General features: G+C 42.5%; 1 protein-coding gene across 8 annotated transcripts in view; it reads right to left on the reverse strand.

Moving 5' to 3' along the window:
* The window catches only part of LOC120403679 (opsin-3-like), a 149,824-nt gene that overhangs the window by 68,097 nt on the left and 59,517 nt on the right, over positions 1–22,210 (reverse strand). For all 8 annotated transcript variants that reach the window (XR_005597668.1, XR_005597659.1, XR_005597661.1 and 5 more), the window contains one exon: positions 18,906–19,231. Coding sequence is in view for 3 of the 8 variants with exons in the window: in XM_039535149.1 (XP_039391083.1) it covers positions 18,906–19,231 (326 nt within the window). In the remaining 5 variants the exon portion in view is untranslated. The remainder of the gene's footprint in view (positions 1–18,905; positions 19,232–22,210) is intronic.

Consider the following 22,210-nt stretch of genomic DNA (forward strand, 5'->3'; position numbering starts at 1 on the left):
ACATCATAATGCCTCTATATTAATCCATGCTACATCTACATCTTGAATACTGCTTGCAGTTCTGGTCGTCCCATCTCAAACAAGATATATTAGATTTGGAAAAGGTACAGAGAAGGGTAACAAAAATTATTAGGCTTATGGAACAGCTTCTATATGAGAAGAGATTAAAATGAGATGACTAAAGGGGGGATATAATAGAGGTCTATAAAATCATGAATGGTGTGCAGAAAATGAATAGAGAAATGTTATTTACTCTTTCACATAACACAAGACCCAGGAGTCACCCAATGAAATTAATAGGCAGCAGGTTTAAAGCTAACATAACGAAGTATTTCTTCACACAATGCACAATCAACCTGTGGTCAGCAACACAATCCCATGCTCTGGATGTCCCTAAAACTTTGACTGTGAGAAGCTGGGACTAGATGACATGGGGTAGATCACTTGATAATTACCTGTTCTGTTCATTCCCTCTGAAGCACCTGGCACTGGCCACTGCTGGAAAATAGGATACTGGTCTAGATGGACCATTGGTCTGAACCAGTATGGCTGTTCTTATGTTCTTATGTTTTGGAGACCTATTGGTATCGCTAGAATGGGCCAAGCATGGAGAAAGTGGTTTGCAATACTGACTCCATCAACATCAGACAAGTCCCTGTCCCCTCTGTGTAACATCCAATACAAATATGGTGTTGGAGCACATTTACAAAACATACTGTTAGTATATGATGATGTCTATAGACAAGATGGGCAGGTTATGTACTGAAGTAAAGTGCTTGGTTTTGCAAAGATTGTTTTATATGAAAATTTGTTTTTGTTTGGTTGTTTACAGCAGGTGCAGGGGAAAGTGCAGGAGACTACTGATTTACACAATAGGCCCACTCAGTTTGAAAAAAAGGAATGAAAGACATTAGCACTTCTGTCACTTTGCATTGACTTTGTTGTTTGCTGCTGCTATGAGCTGAGTGTTATGGATTGAGTTAAAATCTCATTGAGATGGAGAGGTGTGAACTCATCCTTCAATAAATACAACTGTATAAAATAAATTCCCACCTGACACAAGGAGTAGGTGAACTGACCCAGGAGCTTTTGCTGAGTTTTGCTTTGCATGTGTATGAGAAGAAAGGCAGAACAGACAAGAACTGAGAAAGAGTGAAAGAAAGACAGAAGGAGCAACTGAATCACAGTGTCTGACCCTAGAAGAAATCTGGGGGAGAGGATTTTGGGTTAGGGATGCAGACTGAAAAGTGTTCTTGGTGCTGTGAGCAAAAGAAGCTGTTTCCTGCTGTTTGATTCCTTCTGTGTCCAGGTACACTGGATTTTGTATATTCTTTGTAAATAAACAAAACTGCACCAAAGAAATACCTATTGTCAATTTCTACTCCCAACTGAAATATCTCCAGGGCCCCAAACATTGATTAACCACTCAGTTCTGACACAATATTGGAACCAACAACCACTATGGTCTGAGTCTTCCTATCTCTGAGAAAGGGCTTTAGAGAGATTGACAATAACTACCTGCAAGTGCAGCTGGATACGAGACATCAGGCATTGTAGCTTAGTTTTCTAAGAATGTTGTTTTCTTCTTAAAAAAAAAAATTCCCATAAAGGAGAAAACTAAACATTTCACTAGTTCATTTTTGTGCTGCTGCTGCTGCTCTGTTGCTCTATTCTGGATAGCACTTTTTACCAATGATGCATGAAAGAAGCATAGATTTGTGTTATAAAGATTCTGCATGGAGTGAAGAATAACAGTCAAAAGATTGTAGTAGGGGTGGCAGCTCAAAAATCAAAATACATTGAAAATCTCTTTTGTGTTCTTTACCAGAAATTCAGTACTGTACTGTACCAGTTCTTCAGGGCTTTTGGTAGGTATGCAAGCCCCTCACACACAGAGATGAGATAAAGGCACATTAGCAGGCAGTCTTATCTTTGGATTTTTGTACTCTTATGAGTTAAAATTAGACCACAATGTTGCCTTACAGATTTTTTTTGTATTTAATATTTAATAGGTTTAGTGGATAACATGCTAATTTTTCACCAGTAGGACCATCTATGATATGCATAATGCAGTACCTGCTCATACTCCAGCAGCTTTTGGCCTGGAGAAATATAGGTGTAATCTGAGATAAGAGTCAGAAACAGGGGCGGCTCCAGCACGCCAAGCGCGTGCTTGGGGCAGCATACCGCGGGGGGCACTCGGGAGGGCGGAAGGCGGCTCCGGTGGACCTCCCGCAGGCGTGCCTGCGGAGGGTCCGCTGGTCCCACGGCTCCAGTGGAGCATCCGCAGGCACGCCTACTTGGGGCGGCGAAATGGCTAAGCCGCCCCGGTCAGAAATATGTTTCCATTCAAGCTTTCAGACAGCAAAAAGGCAATGTAGTCATGTCTGCACCTTAATACATTGTGAATTAATATAAAAACAGTTGTTTTCAGCATACTCTCTTGACTAAAACGCATCTATCTGAAAACAAAATAAAGAAAAGAGATTAAAGGAAAAATGGTCCACAACTCTCGCTTGTGAAGCACTATAAAAGAACTCCTTACACAGAGTCAGGTCCAAACCTTTCATTAGCCTTCCTGCATTCAGTCTCTACAACATTTCTGTGAAATGCCCATGAACTGGAGGAACTGCAAAAGAATCATGAAAAAGGAAAAGCTCATTTGTTATTAGGATTAGCAGAATGTTATAAATTCTCCATCTCTTGATGCCTTCAAGACTGGATGTCTTCTGGAAGATGTGTTTTAGCCAAACAAAAATTATTGGGCTCAATGTGAGGGTCACTGGGTGACATTTAATGGCCTGTGATATAAAAGCAGTCAGCTTAGATGATCTGAAGGTCCCTTTTGGCCTTAAATTCTATTAATCCATATAGAAGCTTCCCAGGGTAGAGGAGACCCGGATTCCTAATGTGAACAACAATCAGAAAGAAAGCACTTAAACAAATGTTCAGATCTTCTTTATATACCACACAGAAGAAAAAAGTTCACAACCTAACTTTTGTTTTCCTTTGCAGATCACTTTTAAGAACCGAAGAAAGATGACGTTTTAGCAAGTGGTGCATTTATAACCATAGCCATAGCTGATCAGCAATACAGGCTGTCATAATAACTGATTAGTGGGGTGGACAGCGACCACTGAACTCTATCACCAGAAATTATGTTTGCATTTCTTTTATTTTGCTTATATGGCAGCACCCAATGCATATTATGAATCTTAGACTGGTAGTTTGAGTCAACCAAGATGGTTACTGGACTCTAAAAGACCATACCTCTCAACTTACAAACCTGCCAGTGGGTGACACAAATTATCCAAATATGTGCCAAAATGTGGAACCCTGTGTTATGTTGCACCACAACTGAAAAGTTATGTTTTTAACACCTCTTTATAAGGATGTTCTCACTGTATGACTAAAATAAACCAGCTCTTCAATCTGGTAAAGAGTTGTGGTGGTTGTGGAATGGGCAGGTGCTCAGGATGTTTGAGGTTAAATGTTTTAGGGGGTGTCCCTGTCAATGCTTTCAATGGAGCCCCATAGCAGTAGGATACGGTTGGTCACCGTTGGGCAGCATGTGGGGGAGCCCAGCCGGGGACATGTCATACCCCTGTGCTGCAGCACGCTGGGCTGGGGGCTCTGTCGTGGGGGGCAGCCTGGAAAGGAAAACAAGTAACAGCACCTGCCCCTGCAGGCCATTGGCAATGCAGCTGCAAACAAAATTTGGAGCAGCCTGACTTGCTGCTAGCAGGGGCAGGCTTGGCCCTGAACCAGGCAGCTCTCCCAGCATCAAGGTTCTTACTAACTAACTCGCGGGAAATGCCATCTCTGGGTTTGGCCTACTGGCGCCCACGGCCCCTGGGGGAGGCAGAGAAGAGCAGCTGACTTACCGGCCCGCCACTCCAGCAGGCGGTGAAGGATCAGCAAGTTCCTCATCCCAGCTGAGCATGGGGCCGGGATCAGCTGCGCCGCAGGCTCCAAGGGCACCCCGCGAAGCAGCAGAGAAGGAGAGCGCTCCTGAGTCAGACACATAGGGTCTGCAGAAGAGCCTCCCCTGGGGGCCAGGACCTAGCCTCCCACACACATGGGCAGCTGCTGCCCTGCAGCCAGGCTGAAGACACGCTGGCACATGCTCCAGCTGCTTCCCCAACTTTAAATGCAATCTTTTTAAATGGTTTGCTTTCACATCATACCTATTAGATATTGCCCGTCTGTAATATTAAGGGCCCACCCAAACTTACTGGCTCATATGCTGACAGAATTAACACATGCTCACCCAGTCACAGAGTGATAAATGTGGGGATCGGCAAACGCTAGTAGAACACATTGCTCTCAGAGAAAGAGTCATGTGAAGTTGATCTGATGAGGAGGAAGCAGAGAGGCTGCAATGATGTGATGTGTCCATGATTCTGTGATGTCTGATGTACACAAGTGTACTGCACACCACAAGCACAAGGTAAGAAAGGGAAGGAAGGATGAGCTGCCTGAAGGCCATCATCAGATTGAGACCTAGAGAGAGAGCAGGAAGGCAGGGGGAGGAAAAGAAAGAGCCCATACATTGGAGTGCATATGCCATGCTTGCTTGCTGGTAGGAGGAGAGAAGGCTGGCCAGGGCCTGGAAAGACTTACGCCAAACTGATCCCTGGAAGAAAGGGAAGGGTTTAAGTTTGTGTTGCTTCAGACTTGTTTTGGATTTTGAGTGCCCTGGAAGGGGAGAGGGTCTCTGTAACCCAGAAGGAATTGGAGGTTTCGTGGAGCAGCAGGAAACCAGATGGGAAAATGAGGCTGATTGTTTTCTGCACTGCACAGTGCTGCAAGTGGTGTGCTGGTAACTGTGTTATAACTAAGGCCCTTCGTTTTCAGTTTAAACCGATTTTTACTGAAAAAATCCCTTGTTTTCCAAAAAGTATTATTCTTTTTTTTTCTGATTTCCACCCTACTTTTCTACCAGTCAAATATATAAAAAATAACTTGTTTTATTAGGAAAATACAATACATTGCATGAGATACATGTATTATGATAATAGCATTACATATACACACAGATTAATGTGACTGTTGAAGTAAGGCTATGTATTAGTCTAGAAGAAACACACTGTAAACAAACAGGCATGCACACAACGTCTGAAGTTGTGGAGAGAGTATTTTTGAAATTTGGCTACTTCCAAGACTGAAGAGAACGGAGGCTCCTTAAAAATATTGCTGCGAACCTATGCTATACAGGACTTTTGGAAACGACACTAAAGGACTTAACATAAGACAGTGAGTGTTAATAAATATTTTAAAATATTGAGCCCAATTATGAAAGGTAAATATTTATAGGCTAATAGTTTTAAGTCTACAACAGTAGACTTCTTTATTCAAATGAAAAGTTTTATTTGGGAATTAGAGATATATTGTTTTCTTAAACTCAGAGGTAGCATTGTGTTTTGAGTTCTGTTTTAGTAGTGCAGCAAACCACATTTAATTATATTAATCAAAGCATTAATCTACTGAATACTTTTTTCCTCTGTCCTTATGTCCACCAAAATAAACCCTGATATTTACCCCAAAAAATTATTAATTGCCTTTTCCACTGATTTTCACCTGTTTTTTTGTTGTTGTAGTAATAAACACCAATAAATTCCTGGGAAAAATTAAATAAAAAAAAACTGAAAACACAGGGCCCTAGTTATAACATACAGCTTATAAATTCTGTCTGACGTTGGGGGTTGTCTCTGTGCATCTGTTAGACTACAAACACCATTCTGGGGCTTGTTTTCCGTCTCTGTTGTCTTCTTACCTTCATGTTGCACTAAAATCCTGGGAGATGGTGACACTGAGCTAACAATGAAAGGTTGTTAAACCTTGATGGTCTTGTAGTCACAGGGAAGACTCCATGGACAAAGTTGGCCAGGGCAACCAGTTTTTTTAAGGATGAACTCCAAGGGGGAGGTAACAGATCACCTAGTGGGGGGACTTTGATCACCCAAGAAGATTGATCAGGGCCACCTGACAAAGGGGACTTGTGCTTACAGAAGAATCTCTTACTGGCTCTTGTAGAGAGAGAGAGGGAGAAGAGACCAGAAGCAGAAAGCTGGCTGCAAAAGTGAGAGAGAGGACCAGCTTTAAAGGAGCTCAGAAGCCCCCAGTCAAGGGGAGGTGGACAGGCTACAGGAAAGGAGAAATCAGACAGAAGGTGGTGCCTGAGGGGGGAGCACAGATCAGGTAAAGCTCCTCCTCTCCCCCAGGTAGAGCCTTCTCCACCCACTCTGAGAACCAGGAAGTCTTGCAGGGCTTTGGATTTTGTATGAAGCTATTGACTGTTTGAACTGTAGGGGCCATGCCCCAAACTGAAAGAGCACATAGGTAGGAAATAGCCCAAGGACGTGGGCTTAGCCTCTGTGCAGGGAGGATCCTGCTGGTGTTACTTTCTACAGGGCCCTTGGCTGGGCCTTGGTGGAAAGGGAGGACGTGGGGCCCCCCTGCCATGCCCCATTTAAGGGCAAAGGCCCAGATGCACAGGGAGGCCCAAACACTCCTAGCCTGAGGGTAGCTTCTACTGCCCTCCTGATAGACAAGGGGTTGGTCAAGTGTGCTATCTACTAGGCCACCCGGCTTTCCAATCACAGACTCATTGTCCATTCCAGAAAGAGAATAGTGAGCAGCGGCAGATAGGTAAATCATCCTATGTTGGGGATAACTGTTGGTAATAGAAAACGTACTAGAAGAAAACCCAAAGTAACATGCAAATATGAAAGAGCTGAGGTCCAGGCTGGCAGCAGCAGCAGCAGGAATGCAGAGTTCCCCACAATGGGCCTAAAGCCTGATTTGGAGAGATCAGGTTGAGAAGATAGTTCATGAATATTCAATTCTTAGCCTCTTAGCTGAGGTGGCTTAAAAGTGCATCAGTAAGTGCCAGTTGTTTTGGGGTTTGTTTTATGCAGACACCTCTCCCAGGGAAACTAGAAGGAGGCCCCCAGATACACAGCCCAACAGCCATCAGATGTTAACTTTATATATCTTCAGATTGTCATGCCTGCTTGTACTGTGCCTAGCACACTCCCAAGCCCAGCACAAAGTTCAGTTGTGCTAGCCTATTATACAGGTCTTAGTGCTGAAGGTGGATGTCTCTTAGGGTTCAGCTCCCCTCCTATTTAGGCACCAAAGTAAGTGGAGCTGCTGGAAGCTGGGCCATTTTGAGAATCTGGCCTTTACCTACTAACAGGCCTTACCCTAGTGAAGGGTGTGGCCGAAAGCTAGTGGCGTTATCAAACCCCTTGTTCTGATTCCTATTACAATGGTGCACTGATTTCTCATGTAATGCGTGATCGAGTACAGCCCCAATCCTGTACATTCTCAGTGGCAATACTTATGTGAATAGAGTTTTATGTACTTAAGTGTTTGCAGGGTTGGGGAAATCTTTTTCAAAGTAATATTTACCTTCTTATCTTTTAGGCTCAACGTATTGATAAGTTGCTTTTATTTCTGCTTCCAAATAAATTTTTCTCCCTCTCATTTAGCCTATTGAAGATTTTAAAACTCAGAATAAATAATGGTGCTCATTAAATGTAACTTCCTCTCCATGCACAATAGCCAATATTAGGAGAATGGGTTACATTACTAGTTAAAACAGATGTTACTGGCTTCTGAAACATTTTGGCATTCTGTGTCATTTCTCTTTAATGTGCCTAGAAATAAAACTGTGTGCAGTCTTAGGGCAGGTCTACACTAAGGGCAGGGGTCGAACTAGGGTACGCAAGTTCAGCTACGTGAATAGCGTAGCTGAATTCGAAGTACCCTAGTTCGAACTACTTACCCGTCCAGACGCCGCGGAATCGAAGTCCACGGCTCCAAGGTCGACTCCGCCACCGCCGTTTGCAGTGGTGGAGTACCGGAGTCGACCGCGGCGCTTCCGGAGTTCGAACTATCGCATCCAGATTAGACGCGATAGTTCGAACTCCGAGAAGTCGAACTCACCGCGTTGACCCGGCTGGTAAGTGTAGACTAGCCCTTACTAAGAGTCTCTTGGTAAAAATCTCACATGCATTTTTCAGCTAGAATCCATTTGCATAGCTGAGAGAGATCCAATTTGAATTTTCATTACCACTCTTAACTAGAACATAAGGCCTGGGATATACCCTAAGGGGCAGCTGTAACAAATACACAGCTGGTTAGCAGATGTCAGCTCTACTAGTTAAAACAAACAAAACCACATTTCATCAGCTAAAAACAAACACAACAACTGCAAAATATCCTAACTCTAGAGACATATTTGTTTAGCCCCATGGTTTTAAGATCTTAATCAGATGCACACTGTCTTCTGTAAGAATGATTAAGGAAAAATGTTCAACCAAATGTAAAGTTCAGACTTAAAACTGGAAAAAGTCAATGTTAAGCCTCTTTATTTTCATACTATATACCACAAAGAGCAGAGTGAATTGAGGCTGTGAGGAGATAGTATGTAGAAAGCCCAATAAATTATACTAAATGGGTATATTATCACCCAGAATCCTGTTTTATATTTACTATATAAAACGCCAAAGCATTAGGAGGTATAACTTTGCATAAAGAGCAAAAGACAGTATGTGTGTGTATATATGTATGTGTATATGTATGTATGTGTATACACGGGTATACACACACACACACACGCAGAGAATATGAAAGAACCACACAGGCATGGTGGGGTCCAAATATCTATATTCACTAAATATAAGAACATAATAAGAACATAAGAATGGCCGTACCGGGTCAGACCAAAGGTCCATCCAGCCCAGTATCCTGTCTTCCGACAGTGGCCAATGCCAGGTGCCCCAGAGGAAGTGAACCTAACAGGCAATGATCAAGTGACCTCTTGCCTGCCATCCATCTCCATCCTCTGACAAACAGAGGCTAGGGACACCATTCCTTACCCATCCTTGCTAATAGCCATTTATGGACTTAACCACCATGAATTTATCCAGTTTGCTTTTAAATGCTGTTATAGTCCTAGCCTTCACAACCTCCTCAGGTAAGGAGTTCCACAAGTTGACTGTGCGCTGTGTGAAGAAGAACTTCCTTTTATTTGTTTTAAACCTGCTGCCTATTAACATTAATAGAATGTTATAATATAATATAGAATGTAAGGCCTAGTTAACTGTACACCTGGCTGCTCTGGCAGCGTTTTGGTGACCTGAGACATAGAAGATAGAGAGGACTAGTAGACGGCTCACAAACTATTTAAAGGGATAGTACCCACTTTTGATACACTATAGTTTACCTTTAGGTTTTGGGAGTTTTTTATTTCATGACTAGTTGTGGACATTTTATTGAGTTTTTATTTCCTAATTTTAAACAGGTAGGGATAATTTACATAATCAGCTGGTGTAAATATGCACAGCTCCATTGACTTCACAGAATACCAGAACATCATGTTTGTAGCATGCTCTTCCCACAAATGTGGGATGCACCATCATTCAAGAGATGGCCAAATGAGTAGGGTTGGCCAAATGATTCAGGTTTTGCAAATGTCCTTATTTGCCCAGCTTATAGACTACTAGTCAAATATATAAAAATTTCATTAAATTTTGCATACATTTTTCTCATTCTTTGCCTAACTCAGCACGTGATGCCCCTACTTACATACTCCCATGAATTACTACCCACATGGAGTGAGAGCATGATCTGATTAGAGCACAGGACCAGTAATCAGGACATCTGGTTTGATGCCCTGCATTGCTACTAATTCACTGTCTGACACTGGACAAGTCACAACCTCCCTGACTCAGTGTTCCCATCTGTAAAATTCGGATAATGATATTTTCCCTCCTCACAAGGCTGTCATGAAAATCTTTGCAGAATGAGTCCTTAAACTGACCCGTTACGCATTGTAAGTATCAGCTTACTGCAAATTGATTTTATTTGATTTATACTTGTAAATGGTAAGGCTCCTAGCTGGAATACTGTGTCCAATTCTGGACTCTACAGTTTAGGAAAGATGTGAATGAACTGGAAAGAGTCCAGAGAAGACCAACAAAAATGGCAAATGGTTTAGAAAACCTGATCTATGAGGAAAGGTTAAAACTGGGCATGTTTAGTCATGAGAAAAGAAGACTGGGGGGGGGGTGGACTGATAGACTTCAAATATGTTAAGGGCTGTTTTAAAGAGAACAGTGATCAATTGTTCTCCATGCCCACTGAAGGTAGGACAAGAAGTAATGGGCTTAATCTATAGCATGGGAGATTTAGTTTAGATATTAGAAAAAACTTTCTAACTATAATAGTTAGCTCTGGAATATGCTTCCAAGGAAGGTTGTGGAGTCCCCATCATTGGAAGCTTGTAAAAACAAGTTGGACAAACATTTGTCAGGGATGGTCTAGGTTTACTTGGTCCTGCCACAGAACTGGGTCTGGACTTGATGACTTCTTGAGGCTCCTTCCAGCCCTACATTTCTATGATCTGTCAGACTACCCCTTATGGAGGTGATGCTGTCATTAAGGTATCTGTTTCTAAGTTTTTTAGTTTGTATGTGACAAGTTTCCCCCCCAACCTCCAATTTCTTTAAAATTTCTTTAAAGGTAGAAAAAGGAAATCCTGTTCCCAAGGACCATTTTATAGATTGACTTACAGTGGATTGATAGAGCACCTGATCCTGATTATACTCAATTTAGTTTTGTGTGTCTATAGCTAATTGAATTGAATGAAATTACTAATGATTTATACCAGTATAAGTGAAAGGAGACTCAGGATCATCACTTTTTTTTTCATTGCTGTCTCCATCCCAACAGATGAATCGGAAGGACCTACGTGTTACTCCTAAATAACTGAAGGTACTGAGAGTGATCCTATCGTGTGTGCTTAAACATTAGCATTGCACTTGTTAGTTAAAACTACATTAAATGAGACCAGCTGAATGTTTCCAAAGATCCCTAAACTAGATGCAACAAACGACTATCCTGACAACAGCTGATAGCCTTCTAAAGTGTTTAGACATTTCTACACTGATTGGATTCACCTTGTGTTAACCCCTCTGACAGCTAGGCTGATGAACTTTTGACTCTTGCAGCAATATGGAGAAAAATCAGATGTTACCCGGCTATCTTTATTTCTTGACTTTTCAGCTTTTACAGAACTATTGGATTCTGCAGCTGCAGGCACACTGCCTTAACAATGCCTTGGCATTAATACTGGATATATGCTTAGGCCCTTTTAACAGTCAAAAGTAGTCAGTCCTGAGGTTCACACTAGCCTCACTGTAACAGATTCTTATGTTCACTTGCTGGGCAACCATTGACAGCTCAGACAATGGCAGGACAATTCATACCTTTAAAAACTAACTGCACTAATGATTTCTCCTTATAAGTCAGGGAAAGCATCCTTTTAATTCCATCAGCCTTAAAAGCAAGGAACATAAGAACTAACTCAAAGACTAATCAAAGCTTGCTTTATATGCATCTTCTTGAAGAGAAGATTGAGGAGGAGCAGGAAAGTGTATGCAAATGACTGCTATTCATCTAGAAGATAAAGAAAACTTCTTATACTACAAAGGGTTCTGTAGTTAACTCCCTTGTTCCTCATGCCCCTGTCCCCCATAAAACAGGGATAATAATACCCACTTCACAGAGTGCGGGGGAGAGAGGGGAACATGAAGCCCACAGGGAAGACAGAAAGTCAAGTCTAAATAGAAGTTGCCTTATCGCTGGAGCTGAGCACCCTCCCATGGAAGTAAAAGAGTAATCGGTGCCAGCACATTTTCAAATCAGGCCACACACTCTAACTTTAAAGGACCACATCCAGGGGGGCTGAAACAATTTGTATAGTGGGGGTGCTGAGGAGCCCTTGATCCAAACTGTAAACCCTGTATATAATGGAAACCACTTCAAGCCAGGGGTTGCGGTAACACCCCTAGTTCCAGCACGTATGATCTTATTTGAAAATTTTTGGCCTTGAGCCTATTGGAGTCAGTGGCAAAATGTCACATTGACTTCAGCTGGCTTAGGAACAGACCCAAGATATTCCTGAACATCTCCAAGTTGCACAAAGGCCTGGTCTAATCTACAAGGCTAGATTGACGTAAGCCACTTTGCACTGACCTAGTTGTACATGGGTTTACACTTAAAGTTGTCTCCCACCGATGTAAGATATTACACCTACCTATATAGTAACACCACCTCCCTGAGCAGCACTGAACCACGGGCTATGCATGCAGGCTGACACAGTGTGAGTGTAGATACAGGGGTTTACAGGGGTCACATAGACTGGAAGTCCCCCTCCCTCCCCCTTTAAAATCCCTGCAAATTTTTGAAATGCCTTTTCCCAATTGTCCAGCTGAGTGAGCACACCTACCATCTCTCCATTGTTGTGTGCAACGGCCCAGCTAACCATGCTGGCTACAGGATCCGGACACACTCTTGCCTGGACTAGAATGGAGATATTGTACTCCTGCCTGGGGCAGCTTTTACAAAGCCCTGCATGTCATATTTGGTGGAGACCCCACCATGACACTGCACTCCACCGTTGATACATCCAAATACCCAGAGTGACAGGCCCCTGCCATGACCAGTGAGGGGGACACATGTTGGAGACAGGCAACTGGGGGATTGAGCTGTGCTGCAAGCCAGGACCTGTTTTTGACTCCATTGCAGATCCTGCAATTGAGCACGGGCAAGCCTGAAGCAGAGGAAGGAATGTTGGGTAAGTGTGTAAATAAATTTCCCATTACGCTTATCAGTCCTCCAAACTTATCAGAACAGTTAAAATTGAATAATTAATTTACTTCTACTAGAAGAGCTACTGATACAACAAAGAAAGATAGAGTAATCTTTCCACTACCCTCTAGTCGGGGATGGGGGGGGGGGTGGCATACAGAGCAGTTGGTTTATGTACACAGGGATGTCCCTTGCATCTTCCTGAGACTCAGTGAAACTTTCACGGAGGTACTCTCCAATCCTCTCCTGAAGGTTTCTAGGGATTGCAGCCTTATTTCTTACTCTGCAGGAGGCCACTTTCCAATGCCAGTAGGTGATAACTTCTGCAGGCACCATTGCCTTATACAGGCTAGTAGCATAGGGGCCCAGGTGACGTTGGGACGCCAGCAGCAGCTGTGCTCTTTCTCTCTGCCTTCATTACCCTCACAAGCAAGAGAGCTAAAACCACCACCACCTGTGGAAAATCATGCCAGTATTCAGTGCTATTGCCCAATACTCTGTTTCATGCACCAAGCAATTCCCTCCTCATTTCCCTCACCCTGGCAGCTCATACTCACAATCGTTAGTGGTGCCATGAACAAGCACTCCGAAGCAGAATTGCCAATCAGCATATCTTATATCAGTCAGGAGGTGTTTTTTTTACACAACTGACCGAAAAAAGCTCTAGTGTAGACATTGCCTTAAGCTCTCTCAACCTTGCCCTTCCTCTCCCCTCTCTCCACCAGCACTTCCAGATAACATCTCTAAAAAAACTACAGCTGGTTGAAATTTTTCAACCAAATGTCTTTTTCCTTAGAAAAAAAACTGTTTTGTCAAAATTAAACTGTTTGTGAAAACAGTTCAGTTTTGACATTTCTATGAAAAATCAAAATGAACATTTTTCATGTTATTGTTTCACATTGTAAGTTTCATTTTGTTTCAGTTTTCAAAAAAAAAATTCAGTTTTTAGTCTTTGTATTTGGGGATCTCGTCTCTCCTTTCCCCCCACCTCCTTTCCCTACCACACCTTCTCACACTGGAAGAACGGGGAGTGAAAAAGGGAGAAAAGATAAGGAAAACAGATTTTTCCCTCAGTTTTTTTCTCTCACTCTCCCTTTTCCAATGGAAAAAGGCAGAAAAAATAAAAATGGAGAGAAGTGGGAAGCGGAATCCAAAAATCTCAAAATCAAAAATGGGAGAAAAAATTGTTTTTGAAAACCAAACAAAAATCAAAACTAAATAAAAATGTTCATTTTTGCTGAAAAGATTTTTTTCATAGGTGTGGGAACTAATCCGCCCCCAAACCAGCTCTAAAAGGAATCAGTCTGACCATTAGCCTTTTGTCCATGTTCCTCAATGGGACTGTTAACTTAAGGTCTGTTGCATGAATAAGAACTGCAGGCTCGGATTCGTGTGTTAAATTGCACATTTGATTGAGCTACTACTCACACTCCTCTTGAATATTTGAAGTGTTCTAGTTACATTTTGTAAGGCATTTTTGAACCTTGATGAGAGTGAGTCTCCTGATGAAATATCTTAGGAGATGAATTCCAGTCTGGCTTTGTGTAGAATCTCTTTGTTAATGGATCACTTTTCTGGTTTGTCATTTGTCCTTTTGGCAGGTCTCTTGCTATGCAAGGAAGAGATAATGTAGGCTGAAGAGATCTCTTATACCAGGGGTTGGCAACCTGCGGCACGTGTGCCAAAGGAGGCATGTGAGCCGATTTTTAGTGGCACTCTGCTGCCAGCCAGGGTCCCGGCCACCCGCCCTGCTCAGCCTGCTGCCTGCTTGGATGAACGGAACCCTCGGCCGGCAGCGGGCTGAGTGGGGCTGGCGGCCGGGACCCCAGCTGGCAGGAGCCAGTGGCCAGAACCCCAGACCAGCAGCAGGCTGAGCCACTCAGCCCGCTGACGGTCTGGGGTTCTGGCTGCCAGCCCCTTGCTAGCTGGGGTCCCTGCTGCCGGCCCCACACAGCCCGCAGCTGGTCTGGGGTTCCGGCCACCGGCCCCGTGCCAGCCAGGGTCCTGTCCACCAGCCCCACTCAGCCCACTGCCGGCCTGGGATACCAGCTGCCGGCCCCGCTCACCTCACTGCACTATTATTTACTTTACATACAACAATAGTTTAGTTATATAATATAGACTTATAGAGCGAGACCTTCTAAAAATGTCAAAATGTATTACTGGCCGCAAAATCTTAAATTACAGTGAATAAATGAAGACTTGGCACCCCACTTCTGAAAGGTTGCCGACCCCTGTGTTATACATTACTAATTTTCATTATCGAACACATCATATTTCATTTGTGTGATCTCTTTGGGTCTTTCCACTGGGGATCTATTCATACTGCACCTTCTGTGCTATAGAGCTCTCAATACTAATCTGTATAATTCAACATTTGGGAGTTGGGTTTCCAAAGTATAAAACAACTAATGTCAATTTTATAGGTATTTTTCCCCGAGGTACACAATGATAGAATTATTTAGAAGTATCATAATACAAGGACCAAAGAAAATCAAAAACCCAAATTGCAGTCTAATAAATAAACTGACCCCAATTCCCTCTCCCTCTACTGTGTAGGGTGCAAAATGTGATCAGAATATATGTGAATAGTGTACTGTGATAATGGTGATAGTTTTTCTGCCCCCTCTCCCTTCCAACAGCTCCTCAGTCCAAGTTCCTCTAGTGAATCTTGCTCATCAACAAAAATCTTAAAGTATAAATGAAACATTCAACATCAGCAACAGGGAAAAAATGGTTCTCATAAAAAACATGTTATAAACTTTACACAAGTTTAACAAGAATGTACATAGGGACTCTGACAGAAATTCAGATTAAGTGTTTGTATCTTTGTGTGTCTATCTTAAAACTTTGATATACCTGTGAGAGGCCTAACAGCTTCTCAAGCCATGATTTATTTTATAGTTCTCCATGCAGAACATTCCGTGCCTAAGTTATGGTCTCACAACACAGACCGTTCCCTATTTTACTGTTTCCCAATCACTGTCCCATGACTCTTCTGGAGTCCAACCCTGAGTAGGGTGGACACCTCTGTTTCCCAGGTGCAGCCCATAAGATGGGCAGCACACAGTCTAACTAACCAATCCCAGCCATTCAGGATAAATCTTCTTCAGGAAAACCTGTCCTAAGATAACATACTTGAAAAAAAACATCCAAAAGTCTTCTGAGACCCTTAAATCATAGGGACTCTGATAATAGATCAGTCCAATTTTTTTTTAGTTTAGTTTAATAGTATTTGCATCTGAAAGGTGTTCTTCAATATTTATACACAGATTCTACTGATATGAGACTTTCTATAAGTTTATTACATTATTTGGGAAAAGTTATCCTTTAAAACACCTGTGTGTTAATGAAATTCTTGCAAAATTCTACCAATGAATTACCTAGAAATGACTACACAGAGTAAGCCTGTTAAATTTTGAAAAGGAAAAGAGAAAAATACACAATTACAGTTCCTGAAAATAAAACATAGGCACCATGCCAGTCTTTGCATTATCTGTTCCCTATTAAGATATTTCTTCTACTTCAGTGAATTTACATGACAAGATTAATAGTGGCATAGCTCTTGTGTTCTTAATCTCTGGGTATAATAAAATTTATGCATGTAATTTTCTAATGTACAAACTTCTTTCAGAGCTTATAAAAATGTAACAATGCATATGTTAGAAAACTTGCCAGCAGCTACAGCATAGTTATTATGCTTATTATGGTGTGCTGCAGACCTACATTACTTCTAATGTATTACTGGTAATGTTACAATAAGACTCACCTTTTCATCTATAAAACAAGAATATGGTTCTGCTTTCTAGTAATGGACTCTTTTGCTCACTCAAAAAAGTAACAACATTAACATGCATATAGTAACCTCTCAAATATTTTTCCATTACAAAAAATATTCTCTATTTCTGTATAGAAAGGAGCTAATTTCTTATCACCCACAGCTCATCTGTACAGTACAGTACATCACATCAAACCATAATGTTCTCTGGCATTTTACAGAAGATAGTTGCATATTGTGAGATTATGAATAGTTAGATGACATGAAACTGGAGAAAAAATTATCTTCTAAGCAAGCTTGCTATGGAAAATTTTTGAAAGTTTTAGAGAAGTCATGGTAAAAACTTCTGGAAACCATGGAAATCGTCTGAAAAGTTATGTTATATGAATGTGTTACAGCAAATTCATACCACTGAATATTAAGTACACATTATGAATGTGGTCAGGATTTTGCTATATTATTTTTCAGCAACAGGAGTCTTATTAAGATGATTTTTAAAATATCGACAGGATGTGAATTAGATGCTATGTCTAACAGTTCAATATTTATCTGATACAGACTTTGTAGTAATTAAATCACTTCTGTAGACCTGGATCTATACATCTTTTATGTATTGATATGGTCTAATCCAATATGGTAATTCCTTTGTTCTGAATTAATCCGAGCTCTCCATGTCTCTGAAAAAATATCCAAGACTCCAGTTTGACTACTTTCCACTTCCATCATTTAATAAAATCTATGTGTTTCTAAATGTCCCAATGTTTTCCATTGATCTTCTGACTTGATCAGAAACCAGTCTTTTTAAAAGCCTCAGGGGAGGATTCACACCTTTCCTACTGCTTATTTCTCTGTTATGGTCAATTACCAATAAAATCAAGTAGTTTTTCTATATGAGATGCTGCAGATATCCCTTTGGGTCTAAATTCAGTGTGGCTATGGATTGCATTCAAATCTTGTCTCCAACATTCTGCTCTTTCAACATGCTCACTATTCCAGGTTGAGACCAACCATGCATACAGAGGAAAAGATTACTACTCATTTTTTAAATAAAACTGAATAAAGTGACATTGATGTTTACAGCAGTACCTAGCAAATGAGGCATATGCTAGTGGTTCTCAACCAAGGGTCTGGGGCCCCCTGGGGGGCCGTGAGCAGGTTTCAGGGGGTCCACCAAGAATGGCTGGCATTAGACTCACTAGGGCCCAGGGCAAAAAGCTGAAGTCCCGCCATGTGGGACTGCAGCCCGGGGCTAAGCCCCACCACCCAAAGTCGGAGCAACTTCGCTTCGTGGTGCTCCCTATGATATGGAGTCCCAGGCAATTGTCCTCCTTGTGACCCCCTAACACCAGCCTTGGCTTTTATACACAGTGCAGTAAAACAGTTGTTGTGGCACAGCTGGGCTGTGGAGTTTTTATAGTATGTTGTGGGGGCCTTGTAAAGAAAAAGGTTGAGAACCCCCTGGCATATGCTATTGGCACTTTATCTATATAGATATTCATATGCTATGATGATGGGTGACAGTACAAAATATTTAGGGAAGCAAGAGCTGAGTAAGAAAGTGATACTTTTGTGATCACTGCAAGGAGTATGCACTCTATTCTGGGTCGCCTCTAAGAGCTTGTATACACAGGGACACTCAGGAGAGTTAAGATAAAGGTGTAAAATGAATCCCCAAGGCTTAAGCCAAAGCAAGAACTAAGGCTAATTTACTTCTGAATAACAGCGTCCACTCAGGGAATTAATGCTCTTTAACGTCATACTTTTAGTTAATCCATCTTAATTTTCCAGTGTTCCCATTTAGACAAAACCTAAGCATTCACTCCTTCCTTCCTTATGCATCACTGAGCTGCACCACTGTTCCAACAGTATCAAAACTTCACAGTGCTCTGTCTTCCATCCAGCTATGTCTGAAGATAAAATTCAGAGTGCCTGATGCTCCATGCTGCTCTAAGAGGGGGCTGTGCACTGAATCCTTTTTTTTTTCAATCAATTTTTTTAAAGTGTAGCAGAGTTAAAAGGTCAAACTAATCTTTAGTGTAACTTCACTGCCTGCAGTGGAGTTACGTGAGTATTGAATTAGGACCTAGTATTTTAAAAGACAGTGATATGTCATCTTTGTAGGACTGAAATGGGGAACAATGATGGAAGCCCTCGTTAATATGACTGCAGGGCTCATCCAATTGCATTGGCTTGTTTAACATATAATATTTTTCTGTTCCATTTTGTTAATTTGAGAGCCAGCATGCTCTATAGGACCTACCTGGCTACCCAGACACCTGTTTCAAGTTGAGAAATAAGAAAACTTGGTGCGGTCCATCTTCCTCCTCCATAACTTTTTCTGCCTTTTTTTTCTCCTTATCAGTACTGCATCTTACAACCAGATACTTAAAGGAAAATGGTATTTCCTAGAGGCAACATCTCTCAGATCATTTATACTGCCTATATTTAGCATATCATAGCTTACCTGTTTAACAGCATAAAGGAGACGCCCATAGCAGTATATCATGACCATTACAGGGATGACCAAGCAGAATATGAAGAGACAGATGATATAGGACACAGACTCAGCTGATTTGGAGGTCCAACGTACTGAACAGCTTGTCCCGGCCCCCTCAAGCCCATAACTGCTCCAGCCAATGAGCGGTGGTACTGTCCAGATCAGAGAATAAAGCCAGGAACCACCAACTGCTAGCAGAGCCTTCTGATAGTCAGAGCCTCGTTTGTTACATAGGGTGATGGTACTATAGCGTTCATAAGACAGGATAGCCAAGGAGATCAGGGACACAATACCTGCAAAAAACCCAAACAATTTAGGGATTTAGTACCCCTGTTTTATATGGCACCAATGTAACAGATATGACAATATCCTGGACACACATTACTGAATTATAAGTGTAAACCTTACTGAATTACGTTTAAACATTTTAGGAGTACATTGTATTGAAAGTGCAAATGTTTATGTACTATTGAGGGATTGTATGAATTATCATGGGGGATGGGGACCATAGTCCTCCAGGAACTAAGAACAGTGGGAGGGTGATTAGGCAAATTCACTCAAGTTTCAACACCTCCAGAGAGGTGCCACCAGCTGGTGAGAGAATCACTAATATTGGTTCAAACTGGATTATCCAGAGACTAAAAGTCAAAGAAAAGATTTTTGGTTAAATAGCCTGAGTTAAAAGTGACTCAGGGCCTTCTCTCTGATCCAGCAGACAGACAGGACCTTCTGTCCCAAGGGGAGCCCAATTCTTAGGGAATGGTTGGAAGGTCTTTGACTCACTGAAGCCCAATAAGAGTTGGGAGCTAGTTCTGAAGTTTTGATGAAGTTGTGACCACAGGAAAAACCACTGTGGGAGGTTTGAAGGACAAATCACCAACCAGAGACCTTGCTGGGAATCACGGGGAGATGCCTGATAAACTGATTACCACATGTGTAGGTTCTTTCATTGTTTTTAATCATGTTTTCTCTGCAACGCTTTTACCCAGGGGCGGCTCTAGGCACCAGCAAAACAAGCTGGTGCCTAAGGCGGCAAAATCTAGGGGGCGTCCCCTGCTGTCGGGGGGGGCGCAGGCTGGGCCGGCGGACCTGCCGCAGTCAGGCCTGCGGGAGGTCCACCGGAGCCCCGGGACGAGTGGACCTGCCGCAGGCATGACTGCGGAGGGGGCGCTCGTCCCGCGGCTCCGCTGGACCTCCCGCAGGCATGACTGCGGCAGCTCAAGCGAAGCCGCCGGACCCGCAAGCCATCCACAGCCGCGGGAGGTCCAGCCGAGCCGCGCGGGACCAGCGGTCCCTCTGCAGTCATGCCCGCGGGAGGTCCGCTGCTCCCGCGGCTCCGGGGCGCCTCCCGCGCATGACTGCTTGGGGCGGCCAAAAAGCTAGAGCCGCCCCTGCTTTTACCTTAAGAATAAATGTGCTTGCTTAGAAAGGGCCGTGTGGTAACTTAACTGTGGCAATTACACGGTGTGCCATCTCTGAGGAGAGAAGCGAAGCAGGCCTGCTTAGGCAGTCTGTCTTTTGCAGAGAAGCTCACAGTATAACCAAGGAACTGTGCAGCCTGGAAACACCTCGCTGAGAAGAGGGAGAGACACAAATCTCTGCCCAAGGAAGGAAACAGCTGAGGAGCTGGAAGCCTAGAGTGGATACCTTTTCTGGACTATAGAGGGGGGGATACAGTTGCACTGGACTACGACTGGCAGCAAAATACTAAATACTCTTTTCTACATTGTTAGAGTATTTGACGTAATAGTGGAAACGCCTTTTTGCATTGAAATCCGCACTGGAGCCAGTAGCTCTATATAGTATATCAAATTCTTCTTGCCTAAACCAGTGGTTCTCAAAGCTGGTCCGCCGCTTGTTCAGGGAAAGTCCCTGGTGGGCCGGGCTGGTTTGTTTACCTGCCGCGTCTGCAGATTCAGCCGATCACGGCTCCTACTGGCCGCAGTTCACCGCTCCAGGCCAATGGAGGCTGTGGAAAGTGGCGCAGGCTGAGGGATGTGCTGGCCACCACTTCCTGCAGCCCACATTGATCTGGAGCGGCGAACCGCGGCCAGTGGGAGCCACGATCGGCCGAACTTGCGGATGTGGCAGGTAAACAAACTGGCCTGGCCCGCCAGGGGCTTTCCCTGAACAAGCAGCAGACCGGCTTTGAGAACCACTGGCCTAAACTATTCTTTAAAGATGCTAATTCTTTAGAAATACTAACATTCAAGATAACTCTCTGAAGCCCTAACATTTTTAGTGTTTCCCAGTGGAAATACATTTTCTACATGAAGTAATACATTTCTTGAAAATATTACCTTTCTAAGGTGTATTACTTCTTTACAACCAGGAGAATTTTCAAATAGCATATTGCCAGTCAGTCATACAAAGAGCATAAACTCTGGATTGGAGGAGCTGGAGAGTGTAGAAATTTCTGCTGTCATTACACCCAAAATTATACATTCTTCCTCTCATGTGAGCCTGATTCTCTCCTTGTCTTGCATCTTGTGTAGTTATTTTACCCCTGTGCAAAGTGAGATGAATGTGGATAACCACTTTACCCCTGCTACCATTCTGATCTGATAACATTTTGTACTCATGCTGCACAGGCGTATATGACTATGTAGGATGGAAGACAATGGAAAGTCAGGCCAGCAGTATATGTACATCTGCAAGTGTGACTTGTCATAGCTCCAAGGACTTCATTTGAGCTACAACAATTTACATAATTTAAGGATCTGAGCCACAGATTTTAAAGCCTGAAGAGACTACTGTGGTCTAGTATGACTTCCTGCAAAACATAGGCCATAGAATTTCACACAGTAATTCCTGTATCAAGCCCGCATCTTGTCAAAGAAAGACACCAAATCTTGATTTAAAGACTTCAAGTAATTGAGAATCCACCACATCCCTTGGTATGTTGCTAATTATACTCATTGTTAAAAATCTGAACCTTATTTCTAGCCGTATTTATTTAGCTTCAGCTTCTAATAATCTACTTTCAGAAATCTTTTTTCTGTGCCAATACTTATACACTGTGGTAAAGTCAACTCTTATCCTGAACTAAACTAAATAGATTGAGCTTAAGTCTTTCCCAGTAAAGCAATTTTCCAGATCTCTTCTGAATTCAAAATGTTATCAGCCCTCTACGTTTCTCTCTTGGAATTAAAATATCTTAATGTGACTGATCAATGTTATAGCTTAGTTATTATAATATAACTGATACTGTAGCTTAAACTATTTTGTTATAGATTCTCACATATGCTAGCCTGTCACAACTGTAATTGTTT

This window comes from Mauremys reevesii, linkage group 1 (assembly GCF_016161935.1).
Source record: "Mauremys reevesii isolate NIE-2019 linkage group 1, ASM1616193v1, whole genome shotgun sequence".
Lineage (NCBI taxonomy): Eukaryota > Metazoa > Chordata > Testudines > Geoemydidae > Mauremys > Mauremys reevesii.